General features: G+C 52.8%; 1 protein-coding gene across 1 annotated transcript in view; it reads left to right on the top strand.

Annotated features, from left to right (window-relative positions):
- The window catches only part of FCGBP (Fc gamma binding protein), a 39,793-nt gene extending 19,629 nt beyond the window's left edge, over positions 1-20,164 (top strand). The window contains exons 10-20 of the mRNA XM_068993069.1: positions 798-939; positions 1,280-1,344; positions 3,642-4,070; positions 5,176-5,749; positions 6,060-6,676; positions 7,280-7,823; positions 9,624-10,195; positions 10,532-11,105; positions 12,124-12,323; positions 15,981-16,364; positions 19,892-20,164. Of these exons, the coding sequence (XP_068849170.1) occupies positions 798-939; positions 1,280-1,344; positions 3,642-4,070; positions 5,176-5,749; positions 6,060-6,676; positions 7,280-7,823; positions 9,624-10,195; positions 10,532-11,105; positions 12,124-12,323; positions 15,981-16,364; positions 19,892-20,164 (4,374 nt within the window). The remainder of the gene's footprint in view (positions 1-797; positions 940-1,279; positions 1,345-3,641; positions 4,071-5,175; positions 5,750-6,059; positions 6,677-7,279; positions 7,824-9,623; positions 10,196-10,531; positions 11,106-12,123; positions 12,324-15,980; positions 16,365-19,891) is intronic.
- The last annotated feature ends 4,605 nt before the right edge of the window (positions 20,165-24,769 follow it).

Raw genomic sequence — 24,769 nt, 5'->3', positions numbered from 1 at the left:
AAGGCAAAAGTCAAGGGATCAGTACAATGAATCTCCCTGTATCCATCACGTGGTTTTAAAAATAATATTTTCCCAGTCTTGTTTCATTTCTACCCGTTTCCTCTCCAGTCTGGATATTTAAAGAAAATCCCTTTTCATTTCATCTGTACTTTATATGTATTATTAACTCAGTTATGCTTTAATAGGGCTTCCCTGGTGGTGCAAAGGTAAAGAACCCGCCTGCCAATGCAGGAGATGTGGGTTCGATTCCTGGGTTGGGAAGATCCCCTGGAGGAGGAAATGCCAACCAACTCCAGGATTCTCGCCTGGGGAAAATTCAATAGACAGAGGAGCCTGGCAGGCTGCAGTCCATCGGGTTGCAAAAGAGTCAGCTATGACTTAGCGACTAAACGACAACAACATACTTTAATAAGTTGGTGCTATTATCTGCAACTTCAGGTGAGAAAACTCAGGCATGACAAAGCTCAATTTGTGCAGAGTGATGTAACTTGGAAATAACAGAAACCAGCTTCAGACCCAGGCAATCAGCTCCAGATCCTATGTTCTTAATTTCCACGTTACACCGTTTCTCTCATACAGCAGACAGTGGATATTTCAGAATAAATGAATGAGTAAATGAATGAAAGAGAACGAATGAATGAATTGGACCCCAAGGCCAAGCTGTGCTTTAGTTTCACAGATAAGGGGCCACCCAGCCGGAAGATGTCCCTTTTACATCCTCCGGACCGCCTATGCCTGGAGCACTGCAGTTTCCAGAGTCAGCCCAGCCCTGACAGCCATATCTTCTGTCCCCACAGCCCGAGAAGGTGGTACTCACTGACAACTGCCAGCAGCAGTGCGTGTGCCAGCCTGGAAAAGGCCTGGTGTGCCAGAACCACAGCTGCGATGCCGGGCAGGTTTGCCAGCCCTCGGGAGGTGTCCTGAGCTGTGTCACCAAAGGTGCTGGGTTGGGGCCAGGGAGGGTGCAGCGAGGGGGACAGAGGATAGGGAGCTGAGGGTGGTGTCACGCAGATCTTCATGGTGGCAGGCACAGGAGACTAACAACTGGAGTCTCAGACCTAGGGACCCGTAGGCTAGGGTTTCCGGGGCCGGGGCAGCGGCCCTCCAGGCTGGGAGGCAGGGACTCTTATGGTAGAAAGCAGGCAGTGGGAACCCTCAGGAACAGGTTTCCCCAGGCAGATGGCAGAGACTCTCTGCGTATGGCAGAGACTCTCTGCGTAAGGCAGAGAACAGAATACTTCTTCTGTAAAGGGCCCCAGGTAAATATTTAACCTTGCAGGCCATATGGTCTCTGTCCCTACTACTCAGCTGTCCCTTTGCAGCACGCAATCAGCTGTAGACCATGTAAGTGAAGGGGGGTGACTCCAGCAAAATTTTATTTGCAGAAATGGGCAGCTGGCAGTGCACAGTTTGCTGGTCACTGGTATGCGGGATTAGGCTCAGGGTTTCAGTCACCATCCCCAAGGGGCAGGGGAGACCGGGACCCACAGGGACAGAAAGCAGAGTCCTGGTGCTTCCCTAGTGGTCCCGTGGTTAAGTCTTTGCCTTCCAGGGCAGCGGGTATGTGCTCGATCCCTGGCCGGGGAACTAAGATCCCACATGCCTCTGGACCAAAAACACAGGAAAACAGAAGCAATAGTGACAAATAAAGACTTAAAAAAAAATGGTTCACATCAAAAATATCTTAAAGAAAGAAAGAAAGCAGAGTCCTGAGATCTCAGGCCAAGACCTCCCGAAGGCCAGGGTCTTGAATACACAAGTGAAGGTTCAGGATTTATAGAGATACACCCTCAGACAGTGACACCTCTCAGGATTAAGTCTGAGATACAAAGCCACCCCCCAGGACTGATTTCTTGGGTGAAGGGCAGAGAAAATTCCCTTATTCCTGAGGATAAAGGGATGTACCTCTAGGACTGATTAAGATATCGGGGCTCATGGGCAGGATAACAGGGACTCCCAGGGACCCTGTTATCTCGGTCTGAGTCCAAAAGGAGACAGAAACCACACATGCTATGTTGCTTCAGTCGTGTCCGACTCTGTGCGACCCTATGGACCAGGCTCCTCTCTCAATGGGATTTTCCAGCAAGAATACTGGAGTGGGTTGCAGTGCCCCAGTGCAAGTCTCCTGCATTGGCAGGGCCATTCTTTACCACTAGCACCACCTGGGAAGCCACACAGGAGCTTAAATAGGGAAAGTTTAACAGAATTCCTTGCTTGTAATAGAGATTGACTACTAAGGGATTAAAAAGAACGCTAATGAACACAAGAAGAGTAGATAATAGGGAGCAGCCCCTGCCCCAAAGGTTACAGCAGAGCACTGAAGGAAGGGAGGAATTGGGAGGACGGCCCCCACATCAAGGCTGGGAGGCAGATCTTACTGGAGGGTGGCAGACAGGTTATGCAGGCTGGAGCTGGCAGGCGGGAAAACCCTCACTGGGGTGCTGGCAAACTCACTGGGAAGCCACCTGCTGGGGTGCACAGGGAAACCAGCAGGGGCCTCACTGAGCAGGCGTCCCACAAGCTGCTGGTGCCACTTGCCACTAGGAGCCCAAGAGAGCAAAGCCCACTAGAAGCAGAAGCCACCCCTTCCTCCTGCTGTGACCCTCTAGCTCCCTCTACTGACAAAGCCCAACTCCACTGGAGGATTTGGAACTAAGAAGCAGTCAACTGCAAACTAGCACACAGGGAGAGAGGTTTTAAGGCTGGGGTCTTGGGCCTAGAGGCTTCCCTAGTGGCTCAGTGGTAAAGAACCCATCAGTCAATGCAGGAGACCTGGGTTCTATCCCTGGGTTGAGAAGATCCCCGGGGAAGGAAATGGCAACCCACTCCAGTATTTTTGCCTGGGAAATCTCATGGACAGGCGAGCCTGGTGGGCTACAGTCCATGGGGTAGCAAAAGAGTTGGATACAACTTAGCGACTAAACAAGAATAACAACTTGGGTATAGGGATTCCAAAAACTGGGCTCACTGATTCAGTGGCCCTAGGAAGGGAATTCTGGACAAAGAGACCCTCGGAGGCAGGGCCTGAGAAATGAGATCTCCCAAGACCAGGGTGTTAGGCACAGCAATCCTAGGGAGACGGAGTCTGGAACAGAGTGCTCGCCAGGCTATGAGACTTAGAAAAGGGGGCCCTGGGGTCAGGCTCTCAAATGGTGGGAACTCTGAGGTTAGCTTCCCACCAGAAAGTTCATGCAGTACATTGGTCTTGGGCACAGAGACCAGGACCTGGGTCTCAGATGTGGCCTCCAGGAGGCTGGGAGTCCAGGTGTGAGGGAACCTGGGTGCCAGGAACCTGGGACACAGAGGACCCTTGGCTGTGGGTGTCCTTAGGGATGCCCGCAGGGCTGGCACAGGGACCAGGGACCCCTGTGGTCTCAGACCTCAGTCCTCTGGGGCTGAGATCTTAAGCAAGGGGACCGCAGAGCCTGGGTCACAGAGGTAGGGACTAGAACCTGTGTCTTGGCTGCAAGGACCTTGGGGCCCGAGTCTCAGAAGTGGGACCTTTGACAGGGTCTTGGACACAGTTTCAGACATGGGAGCGGGGGCACCCTGGGCCTGGTCTCAGAAATGGCAGACTGGGGGCCAGCCTCTCAAATGGAAGGGCCCTGGAACCTGGTCTTCCCCCCGACCCCGCACCCCAGAAGCCCTCAGAGCTGGTGCCCCGGCTGATTCTGGGAAGAAACTGGCTTTCCGCCTGGCAGTCCCTCAAGGTCCTCTCTCCTCTGCCCCCAGACCCGTGCCACAGTGTGACGTGTCGGCCACAGGAGACATGCCAGAATAAGAACGGCCAGGGCGTGTGCGTGCCCAACTACCAGGCCACGTGCTGGCTGTGGGGCGACCCACACTACCACTCCTTCGACGGCTGGAACTTTGACTTCCAGGGCACCTGTAACTATGTGCTGGCATCAACCGACTGCCCAGGGAGCAATGCCCAGGGCCTGACACCCTTCACTGTCACCACCAAGAACGAGAACCGGGGCAACCCCTCTGTGTCCTATGTGAGGCTGGTCACCGTGACCACCCTCAACACAAACATCTCCATCCACAAAGGCGAGATCGGCAAAGTCCGGGTAAGGCTGGTCCCGAGTCCCCAGGTAGGGTGGGAAGGGTCCTGCTGGTCATAGATGGGAAGCTCAGGGCTCTCTCTCTTCACTTAGTCCTGAAACAAAATAGCAAGAGAAATGATAATTACATCATCCCACTATTGGGAATTAAATGAGTCTAGCCCTTCATTAAGGGCTTTAATGCAGGACTTCAGAATTTGCCTTTTTAGACATCCGGGTTTGAATCCACCCTCTCCTTATGAGATGTGTGATATTGGACAAACGACTTGACTTGGTGGGCCTCAGTTTCCTCATCTGTGAAATGGGGATCATAGCAGGCACTGCCCCACAGTGAGGTGATGCACGTAAAGTGCTCAGCTGAGGGTCTGACCCAGGTAAGCACATTTGATTGTTTGCGAGGAAACAAATGAGAGGCCCCGAGCCTCAGACATGGAGAGAAATTCAAGGAGATCCAGAGAGAGCGAGATGGGCTGCCCTTTCTGCCCAGAATAATGGAGATGCAGATTAATGGCAGCTCACAGGAAGAAAATGATTTATGGAACAGAGTGGGCAATAAACGATGGTGAGTGAGTGGCAGAGATGGCCAGACACACAGAGATCACAGGAAATAAGGAGAGAGGGAGGGACTAGGTAAGAAAGACCCAGAGAAAGACCAGAGAGATGGACCCAGAGAGAGAAAGTAACACACACACACACACACACACACACACACAGAGATGCAGAGAGAGAGAATGCACAAGTGAGAGAGACACAGAGAAGGGAAGAGGACCCAGAGAAAGAGAAAGAGAGACAGAGTGAGAGAAACTCAGAGAGAGAGACCAGAGAGCGCAATAGGTCCAGATGAAGAAAGAGAAAGAGAGAGGGAAGAAGGGAGGGAGATGGAGATCAAAAGAGAAACCCAGAAAAAGCAAGGGTGGGCTTTCATTCTCCAGGGCCTGGACTAGAGCAAACGTGTTTGCACAGTGTTTGGCAAATGACTCTGTGAGCAGCAATCATAAGGAAGGCCTTGGCAGCTCCCAGCCACGGCGGGACGAGCGAGGGAGGCAGGGGGCCAGATCTGGGCCTCCACATCTCCAGTGACCTGGTGCCTCCCGCCCTCCTCTCCCCCCAGGTGAACGGTGTGCTGAGGGCACTGCCTGTCTCTCTGGCCGACGGGCGGCTTTCGGTGACCCACGGTGCATCCAAAGCGGTGCTGGCCACTGACTTCGGGCTGCAGGTCACCTATGACTGGGACTGGCGAGTGGAGGTGACGCTGCCCAGCAGCTACCACGGCGCCGTGTGTGGGCTCTGTGGGAACATGGACCGCAACCCAAGCAACGACCAAGCCTTCCCCAACGGCACCCTGGCTCCCTCCATACCCATCTGGGGCGGCAGCTGGCGGGTTCCAGGATGGGACCCACTGTGCTGGGATGAATGTCAGGGGTCCTGCCCGACCTGCGCTGAGGACCGACTGGAGGAGTACGGGGGCCCCGGCTTCTGCGGACCCCTGGCCCCTGGCTCCGGAGGCCCCTTCGCCGCCTGCCATGACCACGTGGCCCCCGATAGCTTCTTCAAGGGCTGCGTTCTGGATGTCTGCCTGGGCGGTGGGGCCAAGGACATACTTTGCCAGGCTCTGGCTGCCTACGCTGCTGCCTGCCAGGCCGCCGGGATCGTCATTAAGGACTGGAGGACAGAGGCCGGCTGTGGTGAGCGCTGGGGGGACAGAGCAGGAGCTGCTGCCCGGGGTCCCGCCTCTTTGGAGCTGGTTTGATTTCATTCCAGTCCTTTGGGGTCTGTTTGTTTCTTTGTTTTGCTGTGTTTGTTTTTGTCTCTCGGTCTCATGGCCCTTGTCTCTGTGTCTGCCTTTGGTTGTCGGTTTCTCCTCTTCTCTCTCCCGTCCCTGGGTCTTCTGTTGTCTCTTATTCTGTCCCTTTTGGTCTCTCTCTGGCTCGTCCTACCCTATCCTCAGACCCCACCTCCTGAAACCGTTCTTTCTTTCTCTTCATCCACCCACAGAGCTCCCCTGCCCGGAGAACAGCCACTACGAGCTCTGTGGCCCACCCTGCCCAGCCAGCTGCCCATCTCCCACGCCCCCCACCAGCCCTGCCATATGCGAGGGCCCCTGCATGGAGGGCTGCCAGTGCGACTCAGGCTTTGTGTTGAGTGCCGACCACTGCGTCCCCCTGGAAGGTGGCTGCGGCTGCTGGGCCAACGGCACCTACCATGAGGCCGGCAGCGAGTTCTGGGCTGATGCCACCTGTTCCCAGAGGTGCCAGTGCGGGCCCGGAGGTGGCTCGCTGGTCTGCAAGCCTGCCAGCTGTGGGCTAGGTGAAGAGTGTGCCCTGCTGCCCTCAGGCCAGCACGGCTGCCAACCTGTCAGCACAGCCGAGTGTCAGGCCTGGGGTGACCCCCATTACATCACCCTGGATGGGCACCGATTTGACTTCCAAGGCGCCTGCGAGTACCTGCTGAGTGCGCCCTGCCATGACCCACCCGAGGGGGCTGAGAACTTCACTGTCACGGTAGCCAATGAGCACCGGGGCAGCCAGGCCGTCAGTTACACCCGCACTGTGACCCTGCACATCTACGGCCACAGCTTCACCCTCAGTGCCGGCTGGCCCCGGCAGCTGCAGGTGAGCGGTCTGTGGACCAGCACGTGCCAGCCCTGGGGTTGCCTGGGATAGTTAGGGGTCTGCCAATTCCCTGACTGCCTTTCACAGGCTAAGGGGGCAGATGGAGGGGTTCACAGTAGAGGGCTTGGAACAGCGGCTTCCCCACGTCTAAGCCTTAGTTTACTCCTCTGTGAAATCGGGCTAAGAAACGTATCTGCTTCAGAGGGTAGTGTGAGGAGCCAATGATATCCTGTCTATAAAAAAAAATTTTTTTTTAGTTCAGTCATGTCCATCTCTTTGCGACTCCACAGACGGTAGCCCACCAGGCTCCTCTGTCCATGGGATTCTCCAGGCAAGAATACTGGAGTGGGTTGCCATTCCCTTCTCCAGGGGATCTTCCCCACCCAGGAATCGAACCCGGCTCTCCTGCATGCAGGTGGATTCTTTACCACTGAGCCACCGGGGAAGCCCTCGTTATTACTACTACAACTATTAACTATTACAAGGAGGGGAAGGTGACGTGCACAAGGTGTCTCCGCCCCCGCCCCCAGTAGATAGTGGAGTCAAGATTTTAACCTGTGCCTCCGACGTTCAGTAACCCCCACTCCCACCCCGCCCCTGCAGGTGGACGGCAAGCTGGTGGCCCTGCCCTTCCAGCTGGACTCCCGCGTGCACGCCTACTTGAGTGGCGCCGACGTGGTGGTGACCACCGCCTCCGGGATCTCGCTGGCTTTCGACGGAGACAGCAACGTGCGCCTGCGCGTGCCGGCGGCTTACGCGGGCTCCCTCTGTGGCCTGTGCGGGAACTACAACAAGAACCCCGACGACGACCTGAACGCGGTGGACGGGAAGCCCGACCGCTGGCAAGTGGGCGGCTCCGCGGGCTGCGGAGAGTGCGTGCCCGGGCCGTGCCCCACAACCTGCACGCCGGAGCAGCAGGAGCCCTTCGGCGGCCCCGACGCCTGCGGCGTGATCTCGTCCCCCGAAGGCCCGCTGGCTCCCTGCCACAGCCTCATTCCGCCCGAGCAGTACTTCCAGGCCTGCTTGCTGGACGCCTGCCAGGCTCAGGGCCATCCAGGAGGCCTCTGCCCGGCCGTGGCCGCCTATGTGGCAGCCTGCCAGGCCGCTGGGGCTCAGCTCGGCGAGTGGAGGCGGCCGGACTTCTGTCGTGAGTAGTGATCCATGCATGGGACACATAGTGGGGTCTCTCCTCCTACCCTCTTCGCTGGGCTCTGAGCCAAGAGCCTTCTCCCTAGGGCTTAGGCACCATCCCGCCTTCCCTTAACCTGTGAAAGAAATACTTTGGCATTCACACACTGGAATATACCCAGTGACATACTGCAATGGGAGAGATGCATACAGGTGGTTAGAAACCCTGGGTCCAGTTGCTGTTCAGTCCCTAAACTGTGTCTGATTCTTTGTGACCCCATGGACTACAGCGCACCAGGCTTCCCTGTCCTTCACTATCTCTCAGAGTTTGCTCAAACTCATGTCTGTTTAGTCGCTGATGCCATCCAGCCATCTTGTCTTCTGTCATCCCCTCCTCCTCCTGCCTTCAATCTTTCCCAGCATCAGGGTCTTTTCCAGTGAGTTGGCTCTTCACATCAGGTGGCCAAAGTTTTGGAGCTTCCACTTCAGCATCAGTCCTTCAAATGGATATTCAGGGTTGATTTCCTTTAGGGTTGACTGGCTTGATCTCTTTGCTGTCCAAGGGACTCTCAAGAGTCTTCTCCTGCACCACAGTTTGAAAGCATCAATTCTTTGGTGCTCAGCCTTCTTTATGGTCCAACTCTCACATCTGTACGTGACTACGGGAAAAACCTAAGCTTCGACTAGATGGACCTTTGTCAGCAAAGAGATGTCCATGTCCAGTCCAGTACACTGTCAGGATTCATGCACTCAGATAGACTGGGGTGCCTGATCACCCCAGTAGATTCTCTCAGTTACCTCTGGTCAGAGAGCCCTATAGAGCTACACCTGGTCAGATGCCTCTGTTGTTGCTCTTTAGCTGCTCACTTGTGTCTGACTCTTTGCAACCCCATGGATTATCGCTCTTCAGGCTCCTCTGTCCATGGAATTCTCCAGGCAGTACTGGAGTGGTTTGGCATGTCCTTCTCCAAGGGATCTTCCCAATCCAGGGATGGATCCCAGGTCTCCTGCATTCGCAGGCAGATTCTTTATGCTGAGCCACTAGGGAAGCTCCAGATGCCTCTAGACTGTTTTGGTTGTTTTTATTTTTTTAAACAGGGTAATGCACAGGGTCAGATAGATTTCGTCTCATAACCTCAGACAGGGCTTCCTCTGGTTAGAGACACTTGGTCACATTTACACAGAGACACACATAGGCAGATATACCTACCTGGTAGAATCAGGGTGGAATCAGGACCCTGACATAGCCCCATGAAGATACATACAGGTTCATGGTCTGAGAATCCCAGGCAGTTCCCCTCAGGCAGATCTCCTGGTCACATTTATGCTGTCGGCTTTGCCCAATGATATACATATGGTTAGAGTCACACATTGACAGACCCTGTCAGAGAGACTGAGAGAGGCTTCCAGATCAGACATCCACAGGCAGGCGTACTCAGATGGATTCATACCCCACGATGCATCTGGCCCCACACCCCAGCAAGATTCATACCCTGAGATACGCACGGTCGGTTCTAATCCTGCATATCTTGGTCAGATATATGAGGTTGGAGTCACCCAGTCAGACTGACTTGATCTTTAGAAATACTTGAGCAGGTTGACACGCAGCCTGGCTGGAGAGACCTGCTTCCCAGATTCCCACACTGAATGCCCCGTTGGCCGTGCTGGGTCAGACGCCCCACTCAGATCCCTGGACAAATTCGCTCATGAGATATCCCAGGCAAAACACACAGAGTCACCCCAGCAGCTTCTCTCGCCCTGTGCCTCCCCGGCGTCCCCCTCCCTCACGCCCTGCCTCCTTCCTCTCTTGTCCCCACAGCCTTCCAGTGCCCTGCCCACAGCCACTACCAGCTCTGCGGTGACTCATGCCCTGTGAGCTGCCCCAGCCTCTCAGCGCCCGAGGGCTGCGAGTCCACCTGCCGTGAGGGCTGCGTCTGCGACGCCGGCTTCGTGCTCAGTGGAGACACCTGCGTGCCTGTGGGCCAGTGTGGCTGCCTCCACGAGGGCCGCTACTACCCGCTGGGCGACACCTTCTACCCGGGCCCCGAGTGTGGGCGGCACTGCCAGTGTGGACCCGGCGGCCAAGTCAGCTGCCAGGAGGGCGAGACCTGCAGGCCCTACGAGGAGTGCCGGGTACAAGACGGTGTCCAGGCCTGTCGCCCCACCGGCTGTGGCCGCTGCCTGGCCAATGGGGGCATCCACTACATTACCCTGGATGGACGCGTCTACGACCTGCACGGCTCCTGCTCCTATATCTTGGCCCAAGTCTGCCACCCACAGTCTGGGGACGAGGACTTTACAATTGTGCTTGAGAAGAATGCAGCTGGAGATCCCCAGCGTGTGGTGGTTACTGTGGCCGGCCAGGTGGTGAGCCTGGCTCGGGGGCCGCAGGTAAGTGGACCCGGCCTTGCCCTGGGGGGGTCTGAGGAGGAGAGTGCTTAACCTAGGGATTTTGAGAGATATATGAACCCAGTGCAAGGGGACTAAGGAGGACATAGATCTGTCCTGGGGGCCTGAAGGAGACACGGCCCCAGCCTTGGGGACTGAGGAGACATTGTCAGCCTGGGGTCTCTGAAGGAAACATACTCTGCCCTGGGAAGTCTCTGGGGGACATGGCCTTACCCCAGTGGAACTGAGAGAGAGAGAGAGTCTGTGGCCTGGGAGTCCAAGGAGACAGGCTAACCTGTGCTTCTCTGAGTCCCTGACCCACCTGGCCCTTCCATCCAGGTCACTGTGGATGGTGAGGCCGTATCCCTGCCCGTGGCTGTGGGTCACGTGCGGGTGACGGCCGAGGGCCGGAACATGGTTCTGCAGACGACCAAGGACCTGCGGCTTCTCTTTGATGGCGACGCCCACATCCTCATATCCATCCCTTCCTCCTTCCGCGACCGGCTCTGTGGCCTCTGTGGCAACTTCAATGGCAACTGGAATGACGACTTTGTCCTGCCCAGCGGCGCCACGGCCCCCAGCGTGGATGCCTTTGGAGCCGCGTGGCAGGCGCCTGGCTCCTCCCAGGGCTGCAGCGAGGGCTGTGGACCCCAAGGCTGCCCTGTGTGCTCAGCAGAGCAGACGGCACCATACGAGAGCCTCGAGGCCTGTGGGCAGCTCAAGGACACCAACGGCCCCTTCTCAGCCTGCCATGCGGCGCTGAGCCCCTCTGAGTACTTCCGCCAGTGCGTGTATGACCTCTGTGCCCAGAAGGGCAACGTCACTTACCTCTGCCGCAGCCTGGCAGCTTATACAGCGGCCTGCCAGGCGGCTGGCATGGCCGTGAAGCCATGGAGGACAGACAGCTTCTGCCGTGAGTATCTGGGGACCCCTGGGAGGACTCCAGCTCAGGCTCGGTGCCCCCTGTCCTGTCTGCATCTCAGGGGCAGGGCCCCAGTTCCTCCCTTAGCACACCCTGCTCCTGGCTTCGCTCCTGCCTGGCTGACTGGCCCTTCTCAGACTCCTTTCAGAGGCCTGCTGTCCTGAAACCTTCTCTTACAGTTCTCAGGGCCCTTCCTGGACATCTTCTGTGGTGACCTGGGAGCGTGGGTCAGGCAGGTCAGGAGGTCACACAGTAAAACGAGTCTCACCCCGGCCCCTGCCCCCCACCAGCCCCTGCCCCACCCCTGCCAGGATGGGACCATCACCCCTTAGATCCTTCAGGACAAGACTTCAGCCCCCTCAGACCCCTAGCCCAAGACTGTACCTCTTAGCTAACCTCCAGTCAGGGCCTATCTGTTTCTTTCAAACCCCCAGGACAGGGCTGTGTCTCCTTTGACTCTCCTGGACACAGCAGTGGCCACTCATGACCCCAGGGCAGAGCTGTGTCTCCTTCATTCTTCTCAGAGGAGGACCTACATGCAGGCAGTGGACACTGTCTATCTCCCTCTCTGACCTCTCTCCTGACTGCCAGCCTCATGGGTCTAGTGACTTCCTGAACATTTTCCACTAGGTGTCCCTAGGGGGCCCTCACACACCTCCTGTGTTCCCATGTGACATCAGCATTTCACCCCAAACTTAATCTTCTTATTTTTCAGTCTTGGTCCTCATCTCAAGGCAGCCGCACCATCCACCTGTTGCTTAGCCAGAGCCGAGGCCCTCACTATGCATGCTTCCCCTGGGTCCTCACAGCTCCCATCCTGGACCTGACTTTCTGTCTGTATTTCCCCTGATCACACTGGGCCATCACAGTCTGTCCCACTGACTTGAGCCCCACAGGGCAGGGCCTGGAGCTGTGTCCCCAGCACCGGCAGCTCAGATCCAGGTGTGCAGTGGGTCCCGTTCATTGCTCAGCGAGCAGCCGTGACCCCACCCTGCTCCTTTCTCTGCAGCGCTCCAGTGCCCAGCCAACAGCCACTACTCCGTCTGCACGCGCTCCTGCCAGGGCTCCTGTGCGGCTCTCTCCGGCCTCACAGGCTGCACCACCCGCTGCTTTGAGGGCTGTGAGTGTGACGACCGCTTCCTGCTGTCCCAGGGTGTCTGTATTCCTGTGCAAGACTGCGGCTGCACCCACGATGGCCGATACTTGCCGGTAAGGAGGAATTTGAAGTGGGCAGGGAGGGTGGAGGAGCTTGAGGTTCAGAGGTAAAGAACCCACCTGCCAATGTAGGAAATGCGGGTTCGATCCCTGGGTCAGGAGGATCCCCTGGAAAAGGAAATGGGAACCCAGTCTAGTATTCTTGCCTGGAGAATCCCATGGACAGAGGAGCCTGGTGGGCTGCAGTCCATGGTGTTGCAAAGAGTCAGACATGACTGAAGTGACTAAACAGCAACAAGGAGCTTGAGGTGGACAAGGAGGATGGAGGAGCTTGAGGGAGACTCAGATTTTCTTTATTTTCTTTTTTTTAAAAAGCTTTTTATTTTGTATTGGGGTATAGCCAATTGACAGTGTTGTGATGGTTTCAGGTGGACAGCAAAGGGACTCATTCATACCTATCCATGTATCCGTTCTCCCCCAAACTCCCCTCCCATCCAGGCTGCCACATCACATTGAGCAGAGTTCCATACAATCAGTCCTTGCTGGTTATCCATTTTAAACATAGCAGTGTGTACATGTCCATCCCAAACACCCTAACTATCTCTTTCCCCCCTCCTCCCCCTTGGGAACCATAAGTTCATCCTCTAAGTCTGTGGAGACTCAGAATTTCTGTGCTGACCCCCTTGAGGATGGGGACAGGGAGGCTGCCACATTTCCCTGCTGTGTGACTCAATGCTGGTGAAGTCCCTGTATTAGTTTCCTGTGGCTACTGTGACAGTTGACCATAGCTTGATGCCTTAAAACAAGAGAAGTTTATTCTCTTGTTTAGTTATAGAGGCTAGAAGTCAGAAACCAGAATAGGTGGGCCAAGATGACAGCTCTAGGGGGAAATCTGTTCCTTCTCTCTCCTGGCTTTTGGTGGCTGCAGGCATTCCTTGGCTTATGGCCTTGTCTTTGGTTGTTTTTGGTTACCCTGGTGGCTCAGATGGTAAAGAATCTTCCTGCAATGAATGAGATGCAGGTTCGGTCCCTGGGTCGGGAAGATCCCCTGGAGAAGGAAATGACAACCCACTCCAGTATTCTTGCCTGGGAAATCCCATGGACAGAGGAGCCTGGCAGGCTACAGTCCATGGGGTCTCAAAGAGTCAGACAGGACAGAAGGACTAACACTCACTATTTTAGTTGCTGAGTTGGGTCCGACTCTTTGCGACCCCATGGACTGTGGCCCGCCAGGCTCCTGTGTCCAAGGGATTCTGCAGGCAAGAATACTGGAGTGGGTTGCCACTTCCTCCTCCAGGGGGTCTTCCTGACCCAGGGACCGAACCCACATCTTCTGCATTGGCAGGTGGATTCTTTACCACTGAGCCACCTGGGAAGCTCTTGGCTTATGGCCACATCTCTCCAATTTCTGTTTCCATGCCGCATGTTCCCCAAGTCTTTGCTGTGTGCCCTAAAATCTCCCTCTGCCTCCTGCTTCTAAGAATACACTTGACTGTGTTTAAAGCCTGCCAGGATTAATCTCTCCATCTCAAAATCCTTAATCACATCTGCAAACACCCTTTCTCCATATAAGCTGACGTTTAGTAGCTCTAGGCGTTAGGACCTGATATCTTTGTAGAGAGGATGTTATTGGTCCTCTCTGTGAGCCTCATTTTCTCTGTCTGTGAAATGGGGTTAACCATCATCCTTGCACCCTTGGTGTCTGAGGAGTCAAGGGTGATTTAAAGGCACTCGCTGAGCACTGGGCCTCACCCTCCACATTCATCACACCCAGAAAAAATAACAGTAATTTACAGCAGTGTAGTAGGTAGCACTCTGGAGAAGGAAACGGCAACCCACTCCAGTGTTCTTGCCTGGAGAATCCCAGGGACAGAGGAGCCTGCTAGGATGCCGTCTATGGGGTCGCACAGAGTCGGACACGGCTGAAGTGACTTAGCAGCAGCAGCAGCAGTAGGTAGCACGGCTATGGCCATTTAATGATGGGAATTGAAAGTTAAGAGTTGATTTATTTTTGTGATGGATTTTTAAAAAAATTATTATTTTTTTGGCAGTGCTGGGTCTGTCGCTGCTTGGGCTTTTCTCTAGTTGTGGCAAGTGGGGGCTGCTCTCTAGTTGTGCTGCATGGGTTTCTCATTTGGTGGCTTCTCTTCTCGCAGAGCACAGGCTCTAGAGCACACGGGCTTCAGTAGCTGTAACATGTGGCTCAGTAGTTGTGGCTCCCGGGCTTTAGAGCACAGGCTCAGTAGCTGTGGCACATGCGCTTAGTTGCTCCAAGGCACATGGAATCTTTCTGGACTTGGGATGGGGTTCGACACGGGTTTGTGTCTCCTGTATTGGCAGACAGATTCTTTACCACTAAACCCCTAGGGAAGCCCATGATTGATGTTTTTGGAGCTCTCACTATGCACTAAGTTGGTTATAGATATTAAGTCATTTGATAATCACAGCAATTCTACGAGACACGGACTATTGTTATGTTCCCCATTTTACAGATGACAAAGAGAAGTCAGCCCAAGTCTACCCATTAGCAAGGGAGGAGTCTGGGGTTCATACCCCAGCAGCCTGCACTCACCTCTGAACCATGAGGCTGTCCTGCTTCTTCAGAAGCATGTTTGTCAAATAAAGGAAAGCTAGATTACCACATTCCTTCCCCACCCATTCCAGTTTTTTGTTTTTTGCTTTTTTGCTGCATGGGGTCTTTAGTGCAGCACGCAGGCTTCTCTCTAGTTGTGGCACACAGGTTCTGTAGTTGCAGCATGCAGACTTAGTTGCCCCACAATGTGTGGGATCTTTGTTCCCGGACCAGGGGTTGAACTCATGTCCCATGCATTGCAAGGCAGAGTCTTAACCACTGGACAACCAGGGAAGTCCCTCATCCTAGTTTTATTAATAGCAGAATGGTAGGCTGGAGGGTCTAGAAGTGCAGGACTTCTTGGAAATAAGATGCCAAACAAAAAAACAAAAAACTGTTTGTTCACAATTCTGCAGCTCTGCTGTTTGGCCTGGGCTCAGCAGGGCAGTTCTTCTGCCATCCTCTGGGCTCACTCATACTTCTGTAGTCCCCCAGTGGGTCAGCTGAGGGCTGGCCGTCCCTCTTCCATGAGGTCCCTCCTCGGGTGGGCTAGCCTGTGGTGTCTGGACAGGGTTCCGAGAAACTGGTAAAGCTGTCAGGTCGCTTGAGGTCCAGGCTTGAACCTGGCACAGCAGTGCTTCTGCTGCATTGCAATAACCAAGGCGTAGTCTTAAGTCCAGCTCAGATTAATGGGAAAGGGGAAATAAACTCCATTTCTTTCTTTTTTAAAAAAAGCACTTTTTCTTTTTTAAAAATTTTGTTTATTTATTTTTGGCTGTGCTGGGGTTGAGTCTTCATTGCTGCACGTGAGCTTTCTCCAGTTGCAGTGAGCAGGGGTTACTCTTCGTCGTAGTACCTGAGCTTCTCACTGCGGCAGCTTCTCATTCTAGAGTACAGGCTCAGTAGATGCGACCCACGGGCTTAGTTGCCCCTCAGCATGTGGGATCTTCCCGGACCAGGGGTCAAACCTGTGTCCCCTGCATTGGTTGGCAGCCTCACCCACTGCACCACCAGGGAAGTCCTAAACTGCATTTCTTAGAGGAAGTTACTGCAGTCACCCGGATGGATGCAGAGGGTGGAAGGTGGTGGCCGTATTTGCAGTCCACCGCACCTTGTCACCTGCCCCTTTCTGTGCACAGGTGAACTCCTCCCTGCTCACCTCGGACTGCAGCCAGCGCTGTTCCTGTTCCTCAAGCACCGGCCTAACGTGCCAGGCAGCCAGCTGCCCACCGGGCCGTGTATGCGACGTCCAGGCTGGGGTCCGGGACTGCTGGGCCCCCCATGGCCTCTGTTCCCTCTCTGTGGGTGCCAACCTCACCACCTTCGATGGGGCCCACAGCGCCGTCAGCTCCCCTGGTGTCTACGAGATCTCTTTCCGCTGCCCAGGATCACAGGAGAGTATCCCTTGGTACCGTGTGGTTGCCGATGTCCAGCCCTGCAAAGGCAAAGTGGAAGCTGTGGCCCTGGTTCATATCTTCTTCCAGGACGGGCTGGTGACTGTGACCCAAAACAAGGGCGTATGGGTAAGCCAGGACATGGGGGCTGTGTCTCCCCTGGGCTTTGTTCTTCCTGTTGCAGCGTGCCTACGTTCCTTGTGGCCTGTCTGCCCTAACGTCTGTTTTCTTCACAGATCTCTGCAGTTTGTTTCTCTGGGTTTGTATTTGTGTCGGTGCTTCAAACTTAGTCCCTTTCTTCTGGCTGAGTTCTTGAGGAGCAAAAGCACCGTCAAGTAACTTACCCGTTTAGATGTTAGTGTTAATCAAGACTCTATGGTTGCAAGTGAGAGAAAACCAATTTCAGAGTGCCTTGAGCAAAACTGAATTTATCGGCCCATGTAACTAGAAGATCCAGGGACACAGCCTCAGGAGTGGCTGGATCTAGGTGCCCTGGATTTGTACCTCTGTGTTTAAAACTTGCTGATCACCAGTCAGCTTCATTCTCTGTGATTCCCTCCAACATACTCATGAAACAGGGATTATCATTATCTCCGTTTACTCAGAGGGGAAACCAGGGCCCAAAAAGGTGAAGTCATTTACTCAGGTCACTCAGAGAGTACCTGGGAGATCCAGGCCTTGAACCCACCAGCACTACCCATGCCCTGAACCACTTTGCTGGCAATGGAGTGCTGGTGGTGACGGTGTGGACACAGGGGCCCGAGATGGACTCCAGGCACAGTGCTTGCTCAGCGGGACCATTCTTTGAACTCCGTCAATTCCAGGCCACTTGCCTCTGCCCTCAGCTGTCTTTCAGCTTGGTCTCAGGGTCCCCTCAGGCCTGTCACTGTTTGTCTCCTGATTCCATTCCAGCCCAGATGGGTCCTCCTCCTGTCCCTTGATTTCCATTGACTTATCACTGCCTTGCATTTGCCAAACTCCACAGTTCTCACCACCCTGATTCCAAATGTCTAGAGAGAGTCTCTTTGGCCGAACTGAGGGCTGATGTCGACTCATAGTCTGCTCCGCCACGACCTGTGTCATAGAGCCTCATGACCAAACACAGACGTCAGGCTGCTCTAAAGCTCCCATGTCCTGTTTCCACGGCCTGTTCTTGGATTGCAGAGCCAGGCACTGGTGTCTTCTAGGTCCAGTGGGGCGGGGGGCACAGCCCATGCTCCACACACCCTTCCCCCAGGGGATGGTCTGCATCTCTCCCCCAGTGCAGGGAGATGGTCCAAGACTCAGCCCTGCTTTCAGCAGGGGAGCTTGTGTTCTCTCTTTAGCATAGTCTAGACCGCCACTCTTTGACTCTCTGCTGGATCCATAGTTCAGGTGAACAGGCCCCTACTCTTTTATTATGCTGAATATGTTCTTTTTATTGGGGTGTAGTTGCTTTATAATGTCGTGTTAGTTTCTATTGTACAACAAAGGGAATCAGGCATATAATACATGTGTCCCCTCACCTCCCTCCCACCCATCTAGGTCATCACAGGGCACCTAGCTGAGCTCCCCACACTAGACAGCAAGCTCCCGGTAGCTGTTGGTTTTACACGTGGCAGTGCATATACGGTTAATCCCGACCTCCAGTTCATCCCACCGCCCTCCTGCATGTCTTCATGTCCATTCCCTGTGTCTGTGTCTCTACTCCTGCCCTGCAAATAGGTTCATTTGTACCATTTTTCTACATTCCAAATCCATGCGTTAATGTATTTCTTTTTCTGACTGACTTCTCTCTGTGCGACAGACTCTGGGTCCATCCATGTCTCTACAAATGACCCAATGTCATTCCTTTTCATGGCTGAGTAATATTCCATCGTGCATATGCACCACATCTTCTTTATCCGTTCGTCTGTTGATGGAATTTAGGTTGCTTCCATGTCCTGGCTATTGTAAGTGGTGCTTCAGTGAATGAACACTGGGGTACAGGTGTCTTTTTGACCTGTGTTTTTTCTCTGGATATATGCCCAGGAGTGAGATTACTGCAGACCCCTACTCACGACCTTCCTTTGCTCATCTGTCCAGAAACAATTCTCTACACAGCAGACAGATGCTCTAGAAATGTGAATCAGATCGGGCCATTCTGCTGCTTAAAACTCTGCAGCGACTTCTCAGAGCAACATTTCAAACTCAAGCCACCTCCCTTCCATGGCCTGCAAGACTTTATGCAATCAGACTCCACTGGCCTCGCCAACCTCATGTCCTCCAGTTCCCTCCTGAGCTCAGGGGCTGTGCTGCTAATAGGCCAGGCTGGCCTTTATGCTGTTCACACAGTGGACCACAATTGTTCCCACCGCCAGGCCTCTGCATTTGCTGTCCCTTCTGCCGCAGTGTTGTCCTTCCAGATTTCCTAAGCCTCAGCTCCTTCTCATCCTTCAGATCTCAGTTCCAGTCTCTCCACTTCTACAGAGAGACCTTTTCCAACTCCCTACAGAAGCTCTCCCTCTTCAGCCCAGCCTCTGTGCGGTTACTCTGTTTTATCCCCTTCCGGTGCTAGTCACTCTCTGAAGTCATCCATTATTTCTTCGTGTTTGTTGACATGCTCCCTCACTGGCATATGATCCTCAGGTGGGCAGGGATCCTGTTCCCCTTGGTTGTCACTTCGTCACCAGTACCCAGATCAGGGCCTGGCCCCAGGAAGAGTCTGGTTTTGTGACTACACTCATCCTCATTCCCTCTGCGCCAGGTCATGTGCTGGGGAACACAGATAACTCAGTCCCACTTCTTACGCCATCGAAGCTTGCAGCCTGCTGAGACTCCCCGCCCGCCTCTCCAGCTGTCCTTCACTGCCCCCATCCCTCCGCCTCCTCTCCTCCTTCCACCTGTCCTTCCTTTTTGCCTCCCTTCCTTCCCCCTCCATTCCTTCCTTCCATTGATTCACCCATCCGTCCATCCATCCACCTCTTCAGATCTGTCTACCTATCTTTCTTATCTACCTGACTCTGCAGTCATCTGACAGAGAAAGCGTCACATACAACAGCATTTTGAAAAAAGGAATCTAACTTTACAAGGGTTAACTCACCAGAGAAGACAGACAACAGGTATTTAAAAGAAAAAACTCGTCAGGTTACCAAGGTTACTGAGCCCACAGCCTGTGATGGACAAACGGTCATTTTCTCACATGATTATTACACTGGCTAGGTCATGACTTGTCTTCAGACATCAGCGTGGCAAAAATAAGGGATGAAGTTGCCTTGTTAGAGAGCCAGTAACTTAACAGGACATGCTCAAGGGTTCTTTTTATTTTGAAAACTAGAATTAGACAGGATGATGCTGGGGTTTGACTCGTTCATCTCTCTGGTGCAAGTGCCTCCCCCCAGCCTCAGGTGCCTTTGGGATGTTGTGTGCACACCTACTTACACATCGATCCATCTCTTCATCCATCCACTCTCCATGCTTCTATCCATTCATCCACATCTCTGATTACCTTAGGTGTCCATCTCTCCATTTGGTGCATCCATCCGGGCCTTCATCTCTTTCAGCATCTGCCTCTCTGCTTTTGCTCCTTGGACTCATTGTCTTCCTTGGGGTCGCCTTTGCAGTAACACCCCAGCTTCTCTGTAGTTCCAGCCTCACCTCTGTGTTTCATCCACCTTTCCCCCCACCAAAACCACCAGGTGAATGGTCTCCAAGTGGACCTCCCAGCTGAGGTGTTAACATCTGTGTCCGTGAGTCAGAACCCTGACGGCTCTGTGCTAGTCCAGCAGAAGGAGGGGGTTCAGGTGCAGCTTGGCACCAATGGGCAGCTGGCTGTGGTGGTCAGCGACGACCATGCTGGGAAGCTGTGTGGGGCCTGTGGCAACTTTGATGCGGACTGGAGCAACGATTGGCCTAACTCCCAGGAGACAACGTTGGAGAATTGGAAAGCACCGGACTTCTCCCCATGGTAAGGGATACAGCTCGGAGGCCAGGCTTCTCGGAGCCGAGGCACCTGCGTCCTCACGGGGAGGGGGAAGTCAGGGTGGGTGCTCCATCTACAAAGTGTGCTAAGAGTCTGTGTCTCACAGCCAGGACTGATCAGCCATCCACCAGGAAGGAAGGCTGCAGGACCTGAAGCCTCTGGAGGCTGAGAGGCGCACTCTGTCATTGTCTGTGCCCCTCTGCTCTACCCCTTTGTTGAGCCACTGAGGCCAACCGGAAAAGCATTCAATAAATATCTATTAAGTTGCACACCAGTGTGTCTGTCTCATGTCTTCTTATCCATGACCTTCCTTCCTGTACATGCTTGCTTGCTCAGTAGCTTCAGTCATGTCCTACTCTTTGGGACCCTGTGGACTGTAGCCTGCCAGGCTCCTCTGTCCATGGGATTCTTCAGGCAAGAATACTGGAGTGGGTTGCCATTCCCTCCTCCAGGGGATCTTCCCGACTCAGGGATCAGACCTGAGTCTGTTACATCTCCTGCATTAGCAGGTGAGTTCTTCACCACGGAGCCACCTGGGAAGCCCCTCCTTCTGCACATCAGGTGTCAGATGCCTGGGGAACCTGGCATATGATGAATATTTCCTGGCAGGTGAGGGGACGGATGGATGGAGACAGATCGATAGATTGGGAAAGATGTAGGTGGGGAAATGGGGAAATGGGCAGTTGGACGATTAGAAGAATGGGTGGATGAGAAAATGAAGTTGGACGGAGGGAAGAAGTAGAAAAGGAAAATATCAACAGCTTCTAACTTTGTCATTTATAATCCAGGCACGGTAGTTTCTCTGCCACTCAGTTTCTTCATATGTTTTAGTCCACTCGGGTTGCTATAACAAAATATCATAAAATGTGGGTGGTTTATGAACAACAAACATTTAAATTTCTCACAGTTCTAGAGCCTGGGATTCCTGGTGGCTCAAATGATAAAGAATGTACCTGCAGTGTGGGAGACCCGGGTTCAATTCCTGGGTGGGGAAGGTCCCCTGGAGAAGGGAATGGCAACCCACTGCAGTAGTGCCCAGAGAATTCCATGGACAGAGGAGCCTGAAGAGCTAAGGTCCACGGGGTGGCGAAGAGTCAGACACAGCTGAGCGACTAACACTTCCACTTTCACTAGGGCCTGGGAAGTCCAAGATCAAGGCGTCAACAGATTTGGTATCTGGTGAGAGCCTGCTTTCTGGTTCATAGATGACCATCTTCTCATGTGTCCTCACTTGGTGGAAGGGCAAGGGAGTTCTCTGGGCTTCTTTTATAAAGGCAGTAATCTCATGCATGAGGGCTCTACCCTTATGACGTATCACCCCCCACAAAATCTCCATCTCCAAATACCATCACACTGGAGGTTAGCTTCCGACACAGGAATCTTGAAAGGACACAAGCGTTCGGCCAAAAGCATCATACTTAAAGTAGAGCTAAGGATAGTCCCTACCTCACAGAGTTGGAGTGAGGACTTAAGGTGTTCGTCCAATCTACGCATCAAAAACTGAAGTCTCTCTTCTGTCCTAACTCTCTCCTGCCCTGCCTATACTGGCCTCCCCGACCTCAGTGACTATGCCAAACCTCAGTCAGAACATGGGGAATTATTCTTGATTCTTCCCTCATCTTTGCCCTCCACCCTGTTCAACAAAACAGCTTTTTGGATTGTATCGAAACATAACTGAAATCTGCCTGCCTTTCTTATCATGCCCACTGTCACCACCTGGTTCAGCTGGCATCATCATGCCTGCCATCTGCTCCTCCCTGCCTGTAATTCATACTCACAACCACTAGAGGACGCTTCCTTACCTATAAAGAGCACCACTGGCTATAAATTGATCTTGTAATAAAATCAAATTCCTTCACCTAAAAGGCCCCTGCCAACCTCTTATTTTAAAAAAGTACTCATTTATTTATAAATAAAGAGAGTTGGACCACAAAGAAGGCTGAGCACCAAAGAACTGATGCCTTTGAACTGTGGTAGTGGAGAAGACTCTTGAGAGTTCCTTGGACAGCAAGATCAAACCAGTCAATTCTAAAGGAAGTGAACCCTGAATATTCATTGGAAGGATTGATGCTGAAATTGAAGCCCCAATACTTTGGCCACCTGATGCGAAGAGCTGACTCTGAAGCCAAGACCCTGATGCTGGGAAAGATTGAGGGCAAGAGGAGAAGAGGGCAACAGAAGATGAGCCGGTTGGATGGCATCATCGACTCAATGGACATGAGTTTGAGCAAACCCCAGGAGATAGTGGAGGCCAGGGAAGCCTGGCGTGCTGCAGTCCACGGGGTCGCAAAGAGTCGGGCACAACTTTGTGACTGAACGACGTTTATTTGGCTGCACCAGGTCTTACTTGTGGCATGCAGGATCTTTAGTTGTGGCACGTGGATCTAGTTCCCTCACCAGGGAGTGGAACCTGAACCCCCTGCACTGGGGGCATGAAGTCTTAGCCACTGGACCACCAGGGAAGTCCTCTGCCAACCTCTTCTGACTCATCTCCTATCACTGTCATTATGATTTGGGAACCTTCTCTTTCAGGGTATTGAACATGCCAAATTTTTTACTTCATTCCTTTGTGAAAGAGCTATTCCCTCCACTCATCACTGACTAGATGCTTCTCATCCTTCAGATGTCCACTTACCTGTTACTACCTTACAGAGCCCTTCCACAACCACCTCACTTAAAGTGGATTTCCTGCATTACTCTCTGTCCTTAACCTGTGGGGTCTGCTGCAACTCCGTGTAGTTAGTGTCCGAACGAAATTAAATTGTAGGGCAGCAGTTGGAGTCTGCAGAGAACTGGAGAATTGCTTGTTGTGGAAATATATCTGGTGTCAGCAGTGAAGTGTATGAACACAAAAACAGATTTCTTTTATAGCAAAGGAAGTTAACAGGTGCCACTGACTGGTAGATATGGGTTAGAGGATACTGAAATTCTCTTGTGATTCCTTGTATGTTCTCATTCAAATGGGAAACAAAGTCATCAGTTAAGAACAAGGAAGAAAAAGTTTTGAGGTCTGATGAGAGAGTGTAAAATGATCCTTCAAGAAAAGGGGTCCAAGACTTCCTGGTGGACCAGTGGTTAAGAATCTGCCTGCTGATGCAGGCCACACAGGTTCAATCCTTGGTCCGGGAAGATTCCTCGTGCCACGGAACGCCTAAGCCCCTGCATCACAACTACTGAGCCTGCACTCTAGAGCCCCTGCTCTGCAACAAGAGAAGCCACCACAATGAGAAGCCCACACAAGTTAATGAAGAGTATCCCCTGATCACCGCAACTAGAGAGAGCCCATGTACAGCAACAACAGACCCACCCCAGCTGAAAAAACAGAAGAGAAAATCGGTCTAGCTGCTTTGGGAAACAGTGTGTTTGTAGGTAAACATACTCTGATCACATGACTCAGCCATTTGACTCCTGGAACTCTTCTCAAAAAAAAAAAAGAAAATAAATTATCTGTCCACACAAGTACTTGTAAGTGAATATTTCATAGCAGCATTATTCATAACAACCTCCATACTGGAAACATCTGGAAAGCTCATCAACAGGTAGACAGACGAACAAAGTGTGGTCTAGCCGTACAGTGAATTCAGCAATGAAAAGGAACCAACTAGTGATACATGCAACCGTTTGGGACGTGATGCTAAGTGACGAAAACCGGACACAGAATTCTTCCTATTGTATAATCTTATCTATATGAAATGGGATGACTGAGCTGTTCTAAAACTGAATTGTGGTGATGAGGGTATAAACTATAAATCTACTCAAATGTGTTCTATAATGTGTTGACCTGTACACATAAAATAGGTGGTTTTTTTTAAACAAATTGATCTTTAAAAAATATATTTATTTATTTGTTTGTTTCTATGTCTGGTCTTAGTTGTCACACGTGGGTCTTTTATTGTTGTGGTACACAGGCTTCTCTCTAGTTGTGGTGGGCGGGCTTTGTTGCCCCTCGACCTGTGGGATCTTAATTTCCTGACCAGAGATCGAACCTGAGTCCCCTACATTGGAAGAGGGATTCTTAACCACTGGACCACAAGGAAAGTCCCCAAAGAGGTGGATTTTATGATATGTAAATTATGCCTTAAGCATTTAAAAATGAGCACATTACCGATACTACTAAGAAAAAAAGAAAAGGAAATGGGAGAATGATTTAATTAGGGGCCTGTGGTAGGATGGCTGGGCCACATTAGGGACTGCTTGGGGTCATGTGTTAGAGTGGGTGTGGGTTTTTCTCCATCCACATTCAGCTGCCAGTGTGCAAGTGTGAAGGAGGTGGAGAGTGGACTCAATTGGGTGCAAAAGGTAAAGTTAGAAGTTTGAGGGCATGAGGAACGGAGAGGAGATAACAGTGGATGGGGGATTGGGCTGGGTGGTAAGAGTGGTGTGATCATGAGGAGGTGAGGTGAGGGGCAGGGAGAAGGAGGTCAGCTCCATGGGGCTGAAGGGTCCTTGAAGCAACAGTTTCAGAGGGAGTGAACTGGAGAGACAGGAGGTGATGGGCAGACAGTGAGATGCATGGAACTGAGATTCTGCAGGGGCTGCAATTTTGGGGTTGTCACTGTCTGGGGGTGGGCCTTTCTCTCCCAACAGCCTGGGA

Source organism: Capricornis sumatraensis, chromosome 20 (assembly GCF_032405125.1).
Source record: "Capricornis sumatraensis isolate serow.1 chromosome 20, serow.2, whole genome shotgun sequence".
NCBI classification, from domain to species: Eukaryota; Metazoa; Chordata; class Mammalia; order Artiodactyla; family Bovidae; genus Capricornis; species Capricornis sumatraensis.
This window is presented reverse-complemented; position numbering and strand designations above follow the sequence as displayed.